We start from the raw sequence: 20504 nt of genomic DNA, 5'->3' as shown, positions 1-20504 counted from the left end.
TTAATAAGTATTAAAAATGAACATGCATAGAACCGATTTATTAGAATAAATGAAAAGGAGGAAAAAAGATCAGAGCCTCACTAGCTATAACTCAGCATAGAGGCCCCATTATTCCTCAGTTTGATGCTGTACTGATACATTTCAACTGACTACCTAAGATCCTGAATTCTCAGCAGTGTAGGCAGTCATTTAAAGATGTAACTACACTATGACCAACAGAATTATGAGAATATACAGCAGCATCTGAGTGTGCACCTAGATCTTAAAGACAGTATCATGGACAGTACCATGGATTAGTTCCAAAAGCAAGAACAAGGCCGAACAATTTCAAACTGCAAATGGGAGAAACAGTTGCATTACTTAAGGCTATGGATATTGGGTACATGCACTTTTAAGCACCTAAGGTAATGAATAGAGACATTGGGCAAGGAAAAAATACTGAAAAGCTAGGATTATGGGAGGCTGGTTTTGACAAAACACTACCACAGACACTTTCAACCATACTGCTTGTTTATATTTAAATACATACTGCATTTAAGTCTACAAGTGAAGTGAAAATACAGTGAAGTAGCAGTGGAAACAGATCTGGTAGATGTAAATAATCCCTCCATTCTCAGACAGAAAAGTTAACACGGGGTAAAGAGGGTTTGTGTTTGCAGTGTTCAGACTGAAACTTGGGGGTGGAATAAGCAACTTCATTAAATGAAAAAAGAGAACAAGTAATCACACTGCATTTGTATTAAAAATTTCTTAGTGATCCCTTCAACATCACAGGAATCTACCTATCAGGCATGACAGGGTGCCCCCCACAATTAACTCAGAATTACACCTGCCACATGCACATTGACATGATTATCTACTGCCTATAAAGCACACTTGATATTGCAATATAATTTATAATCAACTTCATAAAGCTTGGTCAATCCTGAGCTTCTCTGCTAAATACAGGATTTATCTGGTAGCCCTTGCAATTTAGGGTGCCTCAGTTACTTAAACGTTTCACAAGTGCTTTTTGAAATCTATAACGAGTACAATTTTCTGAAATAAAGGTTTTAATTAAAATATAAAATAACAAGGGAAAGGATATCCACAGCAATACGAGTGAAAAGTTATTTGCCAGTTAAATTCTCTATACTGCTCAAGTGTCAGTAGCAATATAGTATTTTAACTTTGAGAAATAATGGGTAAAACCTAGTTTATCAAAATAGTAATGGTAGTCTTTGAACAGAGCAAAATCTTGACTAGTCAGTGGAACAATAAAGGGGAGATATATTTCACCTCCATTTCATAATCATGTTACTCATTGCAGACAATTTGATAGCTATTTTCGTTATAAAAAAGTCTCTAATTCTGTTCCTCTGAAGGGCAGTTTTGAATCACAGTACGCAACTTTAATGCTTTTGTTAAAAATGAAAGTTCCCGTTTCTGATACATTTCAACAAAAGATTATACATATAATCCTTCCTAATCAAATTCATCTTTTCCCAGTACATCAACTAGAAATTGGTGACCAACAATATATGTACACTAAACCAACAAGGACCTTTTCCAAAATATAATCTTTGAAATATCTGCCTGCAAGCATACATCTCCCTCCTCAAGGTACATTTTCAAAATTATTTCACAGACGTGCAGTTTCTGCTTTGAAACCTAAATGCATAATGCAACAAGCTGCCTCCAAATTTGCACTCAGCACAAAGTTGATGGCAGGGGTGGGGAGGTGGGGAAGAGTCCTCTTATACAGAAAACATATGAAAAGGCAGAAACATGCTGGTATGAACCACGGTCAGTAGCAATAGCACACACACTGAAATTGTAATCCTGATGATTCACAGAAAAAAAAAAAAGTACAAAAACCCTCTTTTTGTCCCCGGGATGCAAAAAGGCATATATACATATCTGAAAGTCAAATGAGCAAAACTGTGACAAGTTTCTGTTCATGCTGCAATCAGGGTATCAGAGAAGCCAGTCATCCCCCTTGTGTCATCGGTACTTTGGACTCACTCTGAGATTTTCATATGTCCAATTTCCTTATAGTTGGACGGTATTTTGAAATCCTGTGCCCGTCACTTGCCACTTAAGAGTGCTGTAGTGCATGGTTCTTCAACTGTATCTGCCTATTGCAGGCTGGCGCATACTGATATAAATCAGGATCAAAAACCAGTCAGAACCTTCTCCTAGGAGCTGGCTCACGCCTTCCTGGCCGCATGCCCTGAGCTCAGCACAGGTCAGCAGGCAGGGTGGCTCCCACTGGAGCTATCGCTTGACACGCAGTGACAGACTCTTGTTTCCTGAGCATCACCATCCAAATGCCCACCCTGGTCAGCACTCTTTATAAGCCCATGTCATCTAATGGATTGTTTATGGACCCACTTTCCACAAAGCTGTGCCTTCCCTTAACTGAGGTCTAAACTCTGGTTCCTCAACAGAGGAGTTGTGTGAGCCTTTAGTACACAACTTGTAAATTCAATGAAGTTATGCCAGCCTATGTTATTTAAGGACCTGACCCCACACCTACCTAGATGAAAACCGCTACTCATTAGCTATGTTAGAGACCACAATTCACAATTCCGGTATGATGGCTAAAGGACCCCCATCTCAACACGGTTTGATTGCAAGACCTCATTCCCAATGATTTACAGCATTAAAGAAACCAAGTGCCAAGCACGTGCCAGGATCCTATGAATCAATTTAAAGTTAAGCTCATTACTAGAACCATTTTTTATGAAACTAATTGCAATAATTTGAGTTGCCAAACCCTGATTTTGTATATTCATATTTTTAAACCATGTGCTGAAGAGAAACCGGTACAGCTTTGTTTTCTGTCAGTTCCTCCCCAGGACTGCTAGGCTGCACGCTATTCCTGGAAACAAAGCACAACAAATCATGCAACGTGTAGCATAACCTGGGAAGCATTTGGCTAACCATGCACTTCAGCAAAAATGCCCACGGTACATCACCACACTGAAAAGCAGATAGTGGCATGATTCTAACTTTGGGCCCTACCTTCAGGGGAGTAGATCTAGGTAGATAGTTGGCCATTTGTAAAGAGTTCAAAATCAGTAACACAGATGGAGACAGGTAAAGGTGATACTGTGTGCTCAGAGACTGTATTGCACTGTAGACAAAAATATCGCAGACACCTTAAAAACAGTCATGTGGCCGCTGGAACATGAACACTTTTGAATGCAGAAAGGAACGGTATAATTTCTATAAGCAGAAAGGAGTTCAAGCAGCAGCACTACCCCACATTTCACTGGAGCAAACAATATAATAATTGCACTTAAATCTCTTCAAATCAGTTAGACTAGTTGCCATTTATGGTGGTGATGAAATCCAACAAGTGGGTTATTTATTATAGCTTCAGCACTCTCTACCCTATTCACCATCTTTTAAAAGAAGCATTGTAGTTGCTGCAATGTTTCAACAACGGTTCTCGGCCCTTCCTTTTACAAACGTGGTTAAACTTGACATTAGAAAGTCTAACTCATTCATATATCCTCAGAGTAGCCCATCCTATTTAACCATAGAACAGTGTTTGCAAGACCAGAACTTCCATTAGTAGTCTTTGCAAATAAATCTGGCATTTTGCCTGTGAGCTGCTGACTAAGTCTCTCCCACACCAGAACATTTTGCACTGGAGACTGAGAGGTCATTGAATGTCAGCTGCTTTCACTGACACAATGCTCTTAAGTTGCTTCATTGTCCCTCTTTCTCAAGCAACACCTTACAGCAGGGATGCTGTAAGAATTCCCCTGACAGATGCCCCACCATTTAGCAGTTCTAAACTACTTTTCTGGATCCTCCTATTTCTGGTCATCTTTCTTCCAATGCTGCCTGTGGCAACCTCCCCAGCTGGCAATCCCTCAAAGATGAAAGCTTCCAAACTACAAATAATTACAAGTGTGCAACCTAACTCTGAAACATGTTTTAGAGTCTTGTCTGAAGAATAAGATTACTACAGGGAAAGCAGATAGCAAAGTCTATGTGCAGGTTTTTTAAGTGCTATCATTTAATGTCTCAATGAACTATAAAACTTTGCTAAAGCAAATCCCCTAGAGGGGGTAGGCCTACCAAGTAGAATAAGTATTTTTCAAATAGTGACTCCTACCAATTGAGTCATCTTCATTATTAAATGAAGATCTGGGAAAGCCATCCATATTTTTAAAAGACACTTTTGCCTGTCTATAGCTTGTATGGATTCAGACATACTGTTTTCTGCAAGTTTACTTGAAACCTACACCTTCATAGCAAAGCTTGTCTCTTCAGTGACAATCAGCACACTTCTTCCTAAATAATATAACTGCCATCATGCTAGGATACACTATTTAGAAAGCAGATGCACAACTTAAAATAGAAAAACAATGAGTAAATTGGCACAGAAGATACTTTACAATAGAAATAAATATAGCAAGCAAACTAAAAATACTCATCTAAAAAGCCCAGACTGTTTAGTGTTGTTAGTTTTTAAAATGAAGATGGGAAGATGCATGATGAAAAATGAGATCCAATCCAATCCAACAACCCATTTGGATTTATCTATTACCCAAACTATGGAATATACTTTTGGACACTGAGCACGGAAAGTCACACTGCAACATTTTCTGGGGACTCTTTAGCCACATACAAGTATGATCTTGGAGCTCTCATTTTTCACTTCAGCCTTTCAATTAGTGCAAGACACTTGGTGAATTCCACCCCCAGAGATTTTACAATCTGCCCACTGATATGGTATTGGAATCAGGAACAAATACATATATGGAGTTCTTTTGGCATTCCTTCAAGATAAACAATAACAAATCCTATAATTTCCTATGCAAAACCAAAACACCTCTGTTCTTACCATGCAACATACAATGAAGCAAACCCTGGCTCAACCCAATGAGAAAATTCCTGTTTAAATGAATTCAACGTTCTTTTAAACATCAAAATCTTAAGAACCTGCTTAAGCCTAGATCTCAAGCTTCAGTGGACTGTCTTTTGTTTGTGAGCTTTGATTTTAAATTTTACACCATCTGCAATGCAGCAAACTAGTAGTAGCAGCTTTCTTTCATCCCAATGTAAAAATGCAGCTAAGAGTAAAAAAGAAAAATCTGTTATTTGAAAGAAAAAATGTGAAGACTGTCAAATGCTTTTATATCATGTCTTTGACAAGCAATTCCTTGTTACAGTAATAATAAGCAGGACTTGTATATACATGAAGATATCTTTATCATATTCTCTGACACTTGCTTAAGGACATACTGGAATTTTAACACTTCATGCTTAGATAAAGCACTTTGAATTTCTGTTCTGTTTCTTCCTGGAATGATTCAACAGTACCAAGTTGCCTTTTGGTTTCCTCCATTATTAGAATAACCAAAGCTGCCACTGCGTTCAGCCTGTGCCGGATGCCTCCACCTGGAGTTCCTGCTCAGTGCTGTAGATATCTTCAGCACCAATACAGCTGATGCGTAAATATTCACCTTATTTCACAAAAAGAGTACTTTGTAAATATGTGATTACTTTAAGGTTGAACAGAGCAAACCCTAAACATTTTACTTGCAAAGTATTTCCTGCATAGCATCACAGGGAGAAGCTAAGGCTTCCTGTATCTATGAGAATGGTGGAAATCCACAGTGAAACCCTGACCCAGTCAAAACCAGCAGCAAACCCCCACCGATTTCAATGGAAGCAGAAATACCTGGACTGACTCTGGACAGCCTGTATAATGCAGGATACAGTTCAACTTTGGTACACATTTTGTTACAGACACCTTCACCTCCAAGTAGAAAATATCACTAAGTCCCAAAGCTTTATCTGTGGAGTTTCAGTAATTAGCTGGGAGCTCAGGCTGGAGACCTGCATAGCAAAAATAATCTACATTAAGATAGCTGCAAGGAGAAAGTTCTTTTATGGACCACATAAAAAGACTTCACAAACTGCTAATGGCCTCCAGCCTACAAATTGGATCCATGATCTAATACGTTTTGTTGTTTCATTTCAATTTAAACACACAACTTGCATTATATTAGAAAGCCTAAGGAAAGTTTTAATGATTCTAGGCAGCGACTTCCCCCCACCCCCACAATCTCCTGGCCAGAAAAACAAGCAGAACTTTAAGCAGGCATCAGTCATTGCCAGTGTTAATGTAGGATTACACACAGGTCTGCCTACTTAGGAGGCTTTAAGACAAGAAATTACTTCTGTTTCTCACGTATCCATCACATTGGATCTTGGTGATACAGTTCAGCAGACACTTTCTTAAGAAGAGCAAATTTCATTTGTATTCTGTTAATCTCTCCTAGAACAATTCCGAAGAAATATTACTTTAATTTTATGCCTTCCCCAATTCTTCAAAAGCCTGTGGTAGCTCATGGAGAGTGGATGAAACCTAATGCCCATTAGTGGCAAACTCCCAAGTTCTGCTCCAGCTTTCCTCAAGTAAGATTCTTGCAATGCAGTGTGATTGTCCAATTACTAAGAGATCCCTATCCTTACTGCAAACAGAACAATGAAGTTTATTAATAGCCATTACTCATTTTCTACAGTGGTTGTGAGCAGGCAGAGTGCTGTTTGCCAAATGTGAGCAGCAGCAACAGTTTGTATCTATGCAGAGCTCATGTCAAATACTGTGAAGAATGGGCTTCACAGGTGATCAGCAATAGGTGGGCTTAGCTTATTTGTTAAAAAAGCCCAGCAATTTCAAATTACAGTAACAAAGCAGTCACTATGCAAATAAGTTTCCAGTAATTATGCAATTGAGACCCAAGAAGAATTAGGGTGCTTCATTGTTGCCTCTTTTTACACTCCAAAGAGACATTAGATTTTTTTTTTCTCTACTGAGGAGATTTAAGGAGCCTTTTAAAGTTTTAAGATAACCAGGAAATTGAGCTGTACAGTAAATAAGAACTGTAGCATGCACTAATTTGGCTGACATTAAAGGCAGTTAAATCTTTTGTCTCTATCAGTGAGAGAATGACTAACCACACCAGAACTAAAGCGTCTTTCATCTATTCAGGTGACGTTAGCTAAAAATAACGCGTCACAGATCAATGCTCAGCTTTAAGCATCACAACAGTTAATGAAAAATACAACAAGTAAGTAAATCAGGAAAAGTGTCATTTTTCAACTTAGAAATAAGTTATTCCACTACTAAAAAATGTGCACTAATTCTGCAATTAAATGCCCAATTTTTGGGCAAGCAGCTTAAGTATTCTGATATTGGCAAGCAGGTGTAACATTTAAAGGTTACGTATAACTCTATAGCCTAAGGAGGGCTATCCTCTTCAAAAGACAACCCTGACTCCAGCTGTTACTCCGCACAGTAGCTGTGTATTTCACACACTGCTTAGAAGTACCACAGGGGTTGTAGGTGGCAAGGACATACAGCAAGACATGCCTTACATTCAACCCTAGTCCTTACGTACCAACAGAAGGAAAAAAAGAGCCCTTTCCTTTCCAAGACTCTCACCCAGCATCTTCAAAGACCAGGTAAAAAGCTTCAGGAATGAAAACTAATATTCTTTAAGCTTTTTAAAGCACATCATCCACAAATACATGCAAACACAAGCTTTCCATGACAAAACTGTTCTTATGCATGTTATTTTTACTACTGATTGGGATCCGATTCAGTGTACTTGTCCAGACAGGACACACAAGCCAGATCTTCTGACTTCAGGGTGTCAAAGTTTGCAAAAGAAGGCCTAACGTGGCTCATGGGCACTGATGTATTTGGACTTCTGCACACTTTGGCAATATTGATTTCTTCCACTCTTAAGATTTCAATACGATTTCCCCTTATGCAGGAGCACTAGGCCATTTCAACACTGTGGGTGTAATTCTGTTTAATCCAACTATCCTTTTAAGTAATCTTTTTTCATATTTAAGAGGTCATCTCTAAAAATATAGGGTGGGGAAAAGGTGCCTTTTGATTTTTAAATAGAAATGCCACAGCACTAACATTTTTTAAGATTAAAACTGATGCAGTAGGTACAATCTGTTACAGTACCTCTTATTCCATACTGCTCGCTTCTTTATTTTTAAACAATGAAGACTTGTTGCTTAGGAGTTAGTTAACTAGCAGGTATTGTGTTTGCAGTTGTATAGCATTGTTAGACCCTAATAATGATTAACCTTGAAATTAAGAACCATAAATGAACGTGGCTCGGAGACAAACCTCGACCTTATAAGGAAAGAAAGGAACGGATTCATGAAGAGTTCACTACCCTGCCGACCACCAGAGACCACTCGAGACCCTCAAGAAGACCCTAAAGACTTCAGTGCGCATGTGTCTAGGATGATGTAATATTATAATTAGTTCTTGGAAATCTAATGAATATGTAAAAGAGAATCTTAAAATACGTATGAGAAGCATGGATATAAACAGAAAAGTGATTAGACCAGGTGTGCTTGATTTGTGGCAAGTCCACCGAGCGCCCAGGCCTGAATAAAACAATATCTCTCCTGAGTGTGTGGAATTGGTTACTTGCACGCTGGGCATGAATCTGCTTTTCAGACAACAAAACCAGTGAGAAGCTAGATCATTAAAAGACATTTTTGTTTTACCTGATACACTGTCTAAAACACACTGGACAACTTCTTCGAACATATCAAAGGCTGGAAATATACCAGAAGTGACACTCCTAATCTCCAGAGGAAAGGGAAATATACATAAGCCTGTCCTTCCTTTTCTTGTCTCTCAGCTCCAGCTGTTGGGTAAGTCCTATCAGAGGCATGGAGTAGAGAGCTTTCAAAAACATAGCTGTCTAGAACTATAGGATAGATACTAAACAAATCACCTCAAAATACCTGATCCTCTTGAAGCTGACTGGTAGGCCGTTTATAGCACTTGAAATGTGATTCTCTGTTCATAGCACAAGTAGGTTTGGCCCAGCATCCCTGCTCTGATCCCCTGACAGCATCCTCTCCCTCTCCCCAGCCACAGAACCCCAGTGAAGGTCCTCCTGCAGCTTCGGGAAGCAGCTGTTGCTGCCGCTGCAACCCCTTCCACAGCAAGGTGGGCAGCAGGTCTGAGCCACAGATCTGGATGTGCCACTCGAATTTCTACCAGGCTCTGGGTGATTCACACTGAATCCCTCCTTCACACTGCCACAGAGATGTGGAGTTCCTTTTCACTGCCTGCCTCTCCTTCCCTCATGCAAATTTCTCAAGGATTTGTAATTTAACTGACTCCTGAGGATACCTGCCATGGGAAGGAGTTTACGACGCATCATTTAGCATCCTTCCTTTTTCCCCTGTAATTACCTCCAAATGACAGGTTGCACGACAGCGATCTACTGTTATTACTAGCATATAATCAGAGAACTAAACTCATAGGAAGGAGAAACTCAGGGAGAAAATCTGCTATCTCAAATTTCAGACCATCTGTCAACTTAACCAGAAACACCACAGCAAAAGAACATTACAGTACTCAAACAGAAAGCAAGAGCCTTCCACAGGAGTCTGTTAAAGTACAAGCCCCTAAACTTGCAAAGGCACCTTTTTCTGAGCCCAGAGGCAGGGAAGTCATCCTGACCGCACATGGCTGCGGCACAGTTACAGTTGGACAGTTATGTTTGTGTTAACTTATGTCAGACATTGGCTATTTGGGAATTTAAAGAGGCAAGCTTCCTAAATCAAGCATTGACAGAAACACCATTTCTGATCTTATTTAAATTTCCTTAATCATATCTTATAACATAAAGCCTTTCAGCAGCTTACTCATGTTGATATATTTAATAAGTTAACTCCCAAAATTATTTATTCCAATACAAAAATCAGAAGCCCAAAGAAGAGAACTACATGATGAACTGGGCTAAGACCGTGAGAAGCATAGGTGAAAATGGACTTAAATAATTACTTTTTCCCCCCTACAGGTCAGAAAATCCATTTTCCTTGTTTAAAAATCTATTCCAGTCCTCACCACAAACTAAGAACAGGCAATTAGATGTAAATACTATCAAGTGTTTAAGCCAGAAATAAAAGGTGGTAAGTTTTTGCTTGCTATTCGTCTTTCCAAAAATTACTGCATGTGGTCCCAGTGATCTCTTGTGCTCGTACTCACACATAACATCAGTATCAGACTTGTCTTTTCCCAGAAAAGAACCTGAACAGTCCTTTCTGATAGACATACACAAGGAACTGTTGCCAGAGAGGGGAAGGTTTCAAGAACAACAGTGAAGGTAGACAAAAAGTATCAGGATGAGGAAGAAACAGATGCAGATGAGATTGTATTTTCATTTGTAGATCCATTTTCTATGGCATGGTTATAGCCAAGAATGTGATTAGCCTACAGCAAAATTCTAATCCATAATTTGGAGCAATTCACTGAGACTTACATATAGACCACTTTTCTCATATAAGGCAAGCAATGCTTTTGCAATAATGAGGCAGGTAAACCAGAATGAATTGCAGACAACTTCTTTCAAATCATAACCCAGACACCATTTTTGGATGTCACCAAAACATCTGTGGGATAAACTTAACATGTGCTTATATAAAAGTGTGTATGTACATGCAAAATACAGCCTTCCTAGTCCACCCATTAGCATGCAAGAAAATGGGGGGGGAGATTGACTTATGTCAGACACCTGTCTGGTCAAGAATTGGGGTGTTAAGTACAAGGCGGAATCTGGAACTTACAGCATGGTAGTTGAAAATGACCAGATCTTTCTCCATCATTGCATTATTTTATTTTTATCTGGCAGCATTTCTTCAACTCATTTTCTCTATTCTGGATGAGATTCTGTTTCCTGTGAAATCTACCTTTCAAATACTGCTTCTTACTGCCTTCCTGAAGAACCTCTACTCTTGCTGAGGTTAATCTATATTAAACGTGCATAAAGCTTTAGCACAATTTGTCCCCAACACACTTGTCTCCAAATTATTTTAGGATAAGATACTTGGGAATATGCAAATTTTAAGGTGGGAAGGAAGAGAAGAAGAGGAGTTATGCTTCTGCACATTTCATATCGGTCTATGACCAGAGATAACTGGTTTCTTATGCCATGCTGTTCCTACAGCATGTCAAAACACATCTGATCAATGTGTCCAACGTCTTTGCAGAAAAGCACTCACCACACTCAGTAATATCGTATGGAAATACAAAAATGGAAGCATGACTTGGTTTTTTTTTCCATGAACAGTATCTGTGCTAAATGTTGTCCTAATTTACAAACTGACAAGTTTCTTTGTGGAATACATTGCCAAAGTTATTTACCAATATGTCAAAATTGATACAGGATTTAGCTATGTGCTATCTATGGTTTCTGTAGTTTCCACACCTTTACTCCTCCACTAGGATATTTTTCCATATTGAACTAATTTGCAATTTTCAACAGTAACACAACTTTTTCCAGTTGCACACACAATTTGCCCCCCAGCCTGTGAAGTTGTAGGGCAGACATCAGCCTTAACCAATTCCTTAAAAGCACTTACAAGTTTCCAACATCATTGGTTGCTCTCACACAATTCATTACCTTGCTTTTAGCCTTGGTAACAAAACAACAAGTTTTAATTCCTCATGACATAAGATAAAGCAGACATTAAAAACTCTAAGTTGGTGTGTCACTGAACTGCTGCCCTATCTGGAAATCAAGAGCTCAGAAACTCCTTTTCACAGCTATAATCAAGCTTTTGAATAGTTATAAATTTATCATGCATTTATTAGCTATGCAGCTGCATATTTAGCAAGATAATGATATCCTGGTAAAATGAAACCACAGTAACATATTCAACACCTGTATTTGTCTTGAGACAAGTAAACAAGATTGCTAATTTTTTTGACTCGAGATTGTCTTGATTAAATAAAATGCAAATTAGGCAGATTCTACTATAAAGTTGATAACTCCTTTTTAATTAAAGCCTTTTATTTTTAAGTTTGAATGGACACAATTTGGTTTATTGTTTAGTACCATAAATAGGGAGGCAGAGTACCTCATTTGTTTTTCTAATACCTGCTTTGCTTTTCAGCTCTAGAGAAATTCTAGACACACTGTGGTATCTTTCTTACCCTCCTGATTGAATGCTTTTCCACCTGCTCTATCACATAGTGAATTACGTCAGCATGCACTGATTATAAGTGACAGTGGTCTGGATGTATCAGATCAAAAGCTTTGTTGTTACACTCAAAGGACACCAGGTGGTGGTGGAAGACTCCTTAATAGCATATTTGCATTCCTTACATTGTGACATTCATGTTGTCTTTCTTTTCAGGCTACCTTCTCTCCTTCAAAATCTGCACTGCTAATAGCTTTGAGACATAAAAATAGCAATACTGGGTCTTTTGAAAGCCTAGCTAGCATAATACCCTGTTTCTGAGAGTACCCTAAAGCGGACACCAGCAAGAAGGGTAAGAGCGAGCCAAGCATACAGAAACACTTTTTTTCCAAGCAGCCCCCCTGATGCCAGCCACCAGGCAACAGTAGTGCACTCCATATCATCTGGCTCATTCCACCCCACTCCATTTCCCAACCTGGCTCTTTAGCACTTCAAGAAAACACAGTGTCACTCTTCATAAGGCTTCACAACACAAGCTATTTACTTTCACCATTTTTTGCTAGCTTTTATGCTAAACCCATCATTTCCACACTTCCTGTCCGGTTCAGACAGTCATACAGTTTAGAAACAAAGACTATTCCCACTTCTAACACTGACATTCCTATATAACATACCAAAACACATAAAAAGGCTGCAAAGCCTCTAGGTTGTAGTGATTGAAGAGTTTAACCGTAAAGGCGTAAGGGCATCATAATTCAGGGATTCAGAGGGCAAGCTATATGAGATTTCTTAGATAATTGAGAATGACCCATAATTCACTAGCAGCCATGGGAAATTCTACTACCCACACAGCTTTGAGAGCAAGAAATCAAGTCAGCTGTACATGAACTGATTTTTCAACCTTCAAAGCAAACAAACAAATCCCATCTACGAGATAATAAAATTATTTCTGGCAGTGAATGATGCTACATATATAAATGAAATACTTGGGCAAATGGTAAATATCAGCAGTTGACATTTTTCCTTCTATAAAAAAATAAACTTTCTGCTTAGATAATAGTTTCAATTTTCTTATGAAATAAGTGTTATGAATATTTTTTAAAGACTACCCAATGTTTTTACTGTGATACACCACGCATCTTTGCAGGCACAGAGTACCTTCTCACTGCCTGTTACAACTACCTGACACAGCAGTGTCATTAGTATTTGTGCTGAAGTTCAGTTTCATTTGGCACCTCCAGAGCAATATACAGATTCCCTGGAATAACAACTGGGAGAGGAGGAAAAAAAAAAACCTCTGCTGTTTGCAACTCTGCTTGCAAGGGCCAGCAAGCCCAAGAGGTGCTGCTCTCAGGAGAGTGCCTAGTAAAAACCACAGATTTCTATATTAACTCTGTAGGTCATAAATTCAGTTCAAACTCTGACAGAGAATTTAAACCAAGGCATTTGCTAGTAGCTCAAATAATTTTTAACAGTTCATCTGTTTTCTGCACTCTATTTCTGCTGCATTTCTTTGAATACTACACATCTACAGCTGCCAACTGTTATAACTATAAAGCCTTGTTACAACTAGCTTCAAGCCGAAAACAAAATTAAAATCTCATTCAATAAAGCTCTGATAATAGCAGGCCTGCTGTTTTTATGACTAAAATGAAAAAGTTTTATTCATATCGCAAAGCGGTCGGAGACCAAACAGGGTAAGCACCATTGTGCTAGGCTCTGCACTAACACAACACAAGAAGTCTCTGCACTAACACAACACAAGAAGTCTCTGCACTAACACAACACAAGAAGTCTCTGCACTAACACAACACAAGAAGTCTCTGCACTAACACAACACAAGAAGTCTCTGCACTAAAAGGCTGACAAGTCTAAATCATTTTAGGTAGTGTTTCTAGAAGTCTGGGGAACAGCATCCCACAGACTGGAGGAACTAGAGATAGTGCAGAGGAAAACAAGGCAGGGGAGAAGTCAACTGAACCCACTTTTACACACAGGCTAAACAGCAAGCAGAATCCACCTGACACACGGTTTTCAGGGAAAATACTTCAGTGAACACTGATTTAAAGCAACCGTAAGATTCAAAACTGATACTTTTTTGTGAGATATTGCGCTGAAACTCTTTAAAAGCAAAAGGGATCCAGAAATTCATCCTACATTATAAACAATTAACACTTTTCATAGTATTCTTAATGTGTTGAAGACTTTCTCTACTGCATGACTCTACATATTAAAGTGTTATACCTACAGCTTTCCTCATAGGGTGATTAATCAAGCATTTCTTTTCCTTCTCTGGAAGAATATCTTGCTGAAATGTGGGGTTTAGACCAAGACTGAAAAATGAACCATTTAATAGATATCTGGGAAAAATAATTGCTATGGTAGTGAAGCTAAGTAGGCTGAGTCTAATTCTAATTATTAAGAGGATGAAAATGCTGAAAGGGATGCTTGCCCCTAGCCTCTGCAGTATGAAAAAAGTAACCATCAAATTGAAGTTCATTTAGAAAGTGCTAAAGATGAACCATGGGGGTGAGAGTAAAAGCATGAGGACATGAAAGCAAACATTATGTGACCATGAACACACACACATGCATGTTCTTACACACTGACTGCCATATATCAGTAATAAACTGTCTGAAAAGCAATAATGACTAACCTCCACATTTTAGTGAAACTGTGCATCAGGCTCACACAGCAAGGCAGAGCTGGAGGTTTGAGTCCATCCATTTGAAGGAGGAGGGCAGGAACACCATACAGAACCAAGTATTTCACATAAAAAAATAGTACTTGAGCTAAAGCCAGGCCACCTAAAAGAAAAAATAAAAATAAAATAAGAAATTATACCTTAAATAAGTCCTGAAATACTTTTAAAACCTGTTTATACTGATTACTTCCAAACAGCCATTGTTCAAAGAACTAAAGCAAGCATCATCAGTTGATGGAATATACAATACCTACTTTTGCAAGTTATAGGACACAAGCACATGCAATTATGACTTTAGGCACACACACATAAAATAGTACCATCGTTCCAATATGAAAGCTTAAGTAAGCATCTGTAGTTCCACTTTCAAAAAATCTTTGGACTGTAGGTATTGACTGCTGTGAAAAACAAATACTATGTTGAGCTAAAAATCAGAACATACTGATACAAGCAATGAACATTCACCACAGGGACAATAAATTTTATCTATGCAAAAAAACCCCAAACCACCACTCTTCACTTTTTCCTCCAGAACAGGTATAAATGATGGTTATCTTTGCAGCTTACCCTGACAGATCCACAAACATCCCATGTACTGTCATATTTGTGTCCCCCAAAGCACCCCCTAAAAGATCCCTCCTGCTGCAGCCGAGGCATAGAAGACTGGAACTCCACTTGGCATAATGCTTAAGGCATATTTCAGTTTTTAAACCCACAGGACAAAGGCCTCCTTAAAGGTGCTTTAGCTGCCTGATTTCCAAAGGAGAAATTTTGGCAGTGTGTTTGCTCACAGCTTAACCCTGGGGTATGGCACAAAATGCAGCATCTTGCACAGGTATGAGATGAAAATCATACTGGCTATTCTCAGAGTTATTACTCATGCGAGTAACAATCTTAGAAAGCATTATAAATGAAGCAAGATGATTCGTATTACTATTCTACATGTTTTCTGCTGAATAAAATGGTATTTGACCAACAATCGTAAGAAAAAAATCAGTAAAAAGCAGAGGCCAACACCTTTATAGAAACTGGTGAGAGTTCACTCCTAGAAGTTCCACTGATTTTGGTGAACTTTTCCATCTGACTGACAGTTGACGTAAGTAAAATCTAATCCCAAAGGAGGGAAAGTAAAATTATTATAATTTGGAAAAGTAAAAAAAAAAAAACATTATGAAATGCAATTGTTACATCTCCTTCCTTTCCAGTGTTTTGCTTTCCCTCACTGATATTAACTAACTTGTGATTTGACTGGAGTATTTTAGATTTTTAATGTAATTTAAAAACCTTCCAGCAGCCTTTCCTTCGAGACAAAGTTTTCAATCTGACTCCAGCAGTACAAGTCCATGAACATCTAAATAATCTGGGTTTTTTTGGCAAAACATCCCTTTTGGATTCTGCTGACTAATGAGTATACTATGGATGTCAACCAAAAGTTAAACATTAAAAATTCATCTAATATATAACAACCTAGGGTGAAATTCTGTCACTAATAATACAAATTGCAAAACTGCTACTGGCCTACACATGGCCAGCATTTTGCTGCTACCATCCAACATTTTTAGTTTTAATATCGTGATCCACGTGCATGATATAAGAAACAGTTGTGCCATTCAAGATAAAAATTGATGTTAGAACAAAATACCTAGACATGAAGCTTACGGTATTTTCCTTCAGGGAAGCAGTCATCTAGTATTCAATAACATTCTTCCCCAGAGGAAAACAAACAATCAGAAGCACAATTTGGATACTAGCCAATTAGCTACACATTAGATTACTGCTAAATCAGCTATACAGTAAAATTTCTGCTTTAATTCCCATCTCATTCAGTTTCTCATTTCTTTTCTGACAAATTTCATTGGAGAGCTGAATGCTGACACCCACACAAACAGATTATGAAGATCACAGCTGTCTGTGCACTGGTAAAATTCAAAATCCTTTGGCATGATGGAAAGGGATTTAGAGACACAGACTACCACTCTCTTGAGACCTGAAAATCAATACATTTTATTTTAAACACAATGATGAAAGATTCCGAGTTCTCAGATACAAAGCTATAATAAACAAGCTTCAGGGGGAAAAAAAAAAAGGCATTTTCACGATCTCTAATAACACACATCTAAGTTGACATTACTGTTAACTAGCAGACAGCTCAACAGCACTGGTATCTTAAATAAATGTAGACATCACATCACCGATCATTACCGGGCACACACTAGCTACTCGGCCTGCAGCAATTCTAAGGCTCACAATAGCAGCAATGTGAAGGTCCCTATCAAAATATGTAGATTAAGTTCTCACTGGTCTTCAACTCATCCCAGCTGTGAGGGAGTTCTGGCCACACATGGAAAACTCAGGGCAAGATTCCCAGCCACACAACAGCTGGGCTGCATTGGCAAAGGCACAGGCTTTAAACCTTCTTGCATACCTGAGACATTCCAGCTGCTTTGCATTTGCTCCATTATAGCACAAAGCAGCCAGAAGTACACTGCTTCACCTGATTTAAAAACATGAAATAAAAAAAGAAATTTAAGATCAATGCTAAATTTCTCAAATTCATTAACAATATCACATAATTTGTTCTCTGGTGTTCGGTTTAAAGCTTAAAAAGAATTCGCACATGATCATTATCTTAAATTGGAAACAAACTGTATCAAATGTATATTAAAAACATACCTAAGGGAAAAAGTATTGCAAAAATGCTATCTTTTCCCCAGAATACATTAATTCAAAGGATTCAGAGTCAAGGTTAATTTTTTTTAAAACTGAAATGTGTTAAGGGAGAAAAAAATATCAAGTTAAAGTACCCATACAATCTTAAACCCATGTACCTCAACAGTCAAGCTGTTTGAAGTCCCAGATTAAATTAACCGAGTTTTTATAAATCAGTTTTTATAGAAACTTATATTTTTCAATGTATCATCTTGAAATTCTTAAAACATTCTAAGTTTTCCTATGCTTTACAAATGCATTTATAGCCCTTCAAATATTTACCTTCTTTAAATTTACTGCAAAACTGCATTTCATAAGTTTCAGAGAGGTTTGTTTCAAGGATAATTACAATTTAGAATATTCACAGAATTCTAAGTTTTTGTGGATTTGTTTTTTTTTTTTTAAGTTTTCATATTCTCAAAACTCTGCCTGATAAATTTTGACAGAAATTATTAAACAGAACATTTTCATAAGTAAGCAACAAAAGATTTGTATCCAGGTATTAGAAACCACACTTGGCATTTTTCTGTCTATAAACCATCACCAAAACTCATGGTCAAGAATGGTAACTTAGCAGACAATTTTATTACGAGCACAACAGCACAAATTTACTCTTTTTGCAGCTACATTGACCCTATAGCATTCGTGATTGTAGATGCTTGTTTCTGTCAAGTACCAGGGCAGGTTCAACTAGAAAACACGTATCAGAGAGAAATATGCAGTCATATTTCAAAAGGGTTACTGACACATGGCACAAGTCTAATAAGAAACAGACATTTAAAACCACTCAGAATTTGGGGCCATATCATCAAGTTAAAAATATCAGGCTTTAGGGAGTCATTTACCCTTTCTCTTATTTTTTACATGCCTCTTCTCCTACAGAAAAAAAAAAATCACAATTATGCAGGGATTCCATCAAATTAAAATCTCCATGAAAGAATATGGCTCTGCACTGGAGCAGATAGGCTACAGATGTGTCTCAGCAATAAAGCCAACAATCATAAGATGCATCAGGAGTTTCCAGCTCCATTAATCAATCAATAAGAGCACAATTATTGACAAGCTTTACACACTGAGCTACAGCATTTTCTTCACAGCAGGACACTCCTCCCTGACAAGAGCCCCAAGACTGGATCTACTATGACCTTCTTAGATTGGTATTGACCACAGCAGGAGGCAATACCTCATGCTGGGGGAAGCTTTCATATGAACACGACTACCACAGCGCCAAGTCAACGTGGCACAAGCAGAGCTCTGCAGCCATTGCCAGCCATCCCACACACACCATGCTGTGCTGTCCTGTGCCCCAGTCAGGGCTAACCATCCACTACCTGCTACACTGACCTGAATTAATGCAAAAGTGACAACTCAATTCTGTTATTCCTGTCTCTAGCCGCTGAAAAAGAGCATCATGCAAGAAACATGAAGCACCCTAATTTCATTACCTGAACAGAAGACAATGCAATTAATAATTGGGCTCATATTGCTCAGCAGTGTTTCCCACTGCTGCTTGGCAGTACACTTTGAAAGAGGTGCTCACAAAATCCAAAGGAATGATGAAAGAAAAAAGTACTACAGGGACTCGTACAGCCCAGCTTCATATCGCAGCCTTCCAGTAGCACACAAGAAGCAAGAAAAATCCTAAAACATATGGAGCAGTGGCAGGAAAGTACATACCACAATGTTTGCCCTGGAGGCTAAGTGCTTCTTTTTAGACAAAGTTGAATGGACATAAAGATCCCAAAGTGAAGTTACTTAAACAAGACTAAACAGAGCTGCCAAGGGACTCTTGGTCAAGGCATAGACAGGTCTTCCAGGTTAAAGAAAACCACAAGTTTTTCCAAGGATACACATGCCTTAAAGCCACCTACCTTGAATACTCCCAAAACATCTACAGTAGGCATTATGTTCATTAGTAAATACTTGCAGGAAAGAACTCTCTAAATAAATCAACAGTTATCACCTTGTGCTGGTTTTGACTGGGATAGAGTTAATTTTCTTCACAGTAGCTAGTATGGGGCTCTGTTTTGGATTTGTGCTGGAAACAGTGTTGATAACACAGGGATGTTTTGTTATTGCTGAGCAGTGCTGACACAGAGTCAAGGCCTTTGCTGCCTCTCACCCCACCCCACCAGCGAGCAGGCTGGGGGTGCACAAGAAGCTGGGAGGGGACACAGCTGGGACAGCTGACCCCAACTGACCAAAGGGATATTCCATACCATATGACGTCATGCTCAGCATATACAGCTGGGGGAAGAAGAAGGAAGGGGGGGACGTTCGGAGTGATGGCATTTGTCTTCCCAAGTAACCGCTACGCATGATGGAGCCCTGCTTTCCTGGAGATGGCTGAACACCTGCCTGCCGATGGGAAGCAGTGAATGAATTCCTTGTTTCGCTTTCCTTACGCACACAGCTTTTGCTTTACCTATTAAACTGTCTTTATTTCAACCCACAAGTTTTCTCACTTTCACTCTGCTGATTCTGTCCCCCCTCCCACCAGGGGAGTGAAGGAGCAGCTGTGTGGTGCTTAGTTGCCAGCTGGGGTTAAGCCACAACACAAGTAAAAAAAAGTAGTCATAAAAGTAGGTTAATTGTCAATACTATCCGGAAGTTTAGCCTGCAGGAAAAGTTATAAAAAAATTTACCTCCCCCCCGCCGCACTTCTTTCTATAAAGCAGTGAACTACCCAATGTTTTAGAGAATAAAATCTTAAGCTTTCTGATTCATGTTTGTATTTCCAGTTTTCAAAACAGACATCAAGATGCCAAATATTTTATCAGATTCTTCTTCCTTATCATCATCTTGCAGGACAGAAAAAAAAAAATCTCAGACTACTCTGTTATTATTTCATTACCATTTAAATAGATGCACAGACACCCTAATTCCAATAGTAAAACACTGTGCGCTTCTTAAAATGGACTCACAAATCCATTTCCTATCTATGGGTTTATTAGAAAAAGAACTGCAATACATCAAAACCAGCACCCTACATCCAACTTACACAGACTACTCTGTAGGTCTCACTTTCAAAGAGGAACTTACATAACATTTCTTCTTTTAACAAATCAAAACACGAAATCACCAATTACAGATTAAACCAGGTGGCTCCACC

General features: G+C 38.6%; 1 protein-coding gene across 1 annotated transcript in view; it reads right to left on the bottom strand.

Moving 5' to 3' along the window:
* HHAT (hedgehog acyltransferase) overlaps positions 1-20504 on the bottom strand; it is a 167031-nt gene that overhangs the window by 130121 nt on the left and 16406 nt on the right. Inside the window, exon 8 of the mRNA XM_075146994.1 lies at positions 14636-14786. Coding sequence (XP_075003095.1) covers positions 14636-14786 — 151 coding nt within the window. The remainder of the gene's footprint in view (positions 1-14635; positions 14787-20504) is intronic.

This window comes from Calonectris borealis, chromosome 3 (genome assembly GCF_964195595.1).
Source record: "Calonectris borealis chromosome 3, bCalBor7.hap1.2, whole genome shotgun sequence".
Lineage (NCBI taxonomy): Eukaryota > Metazoa > Chordata > Aves > Procellariiformes > Procellariidae > Calonectris > Calonectris borealis.
This window is presented reverse-complemented; position numbering and strand designations above follow the sequence as displayed.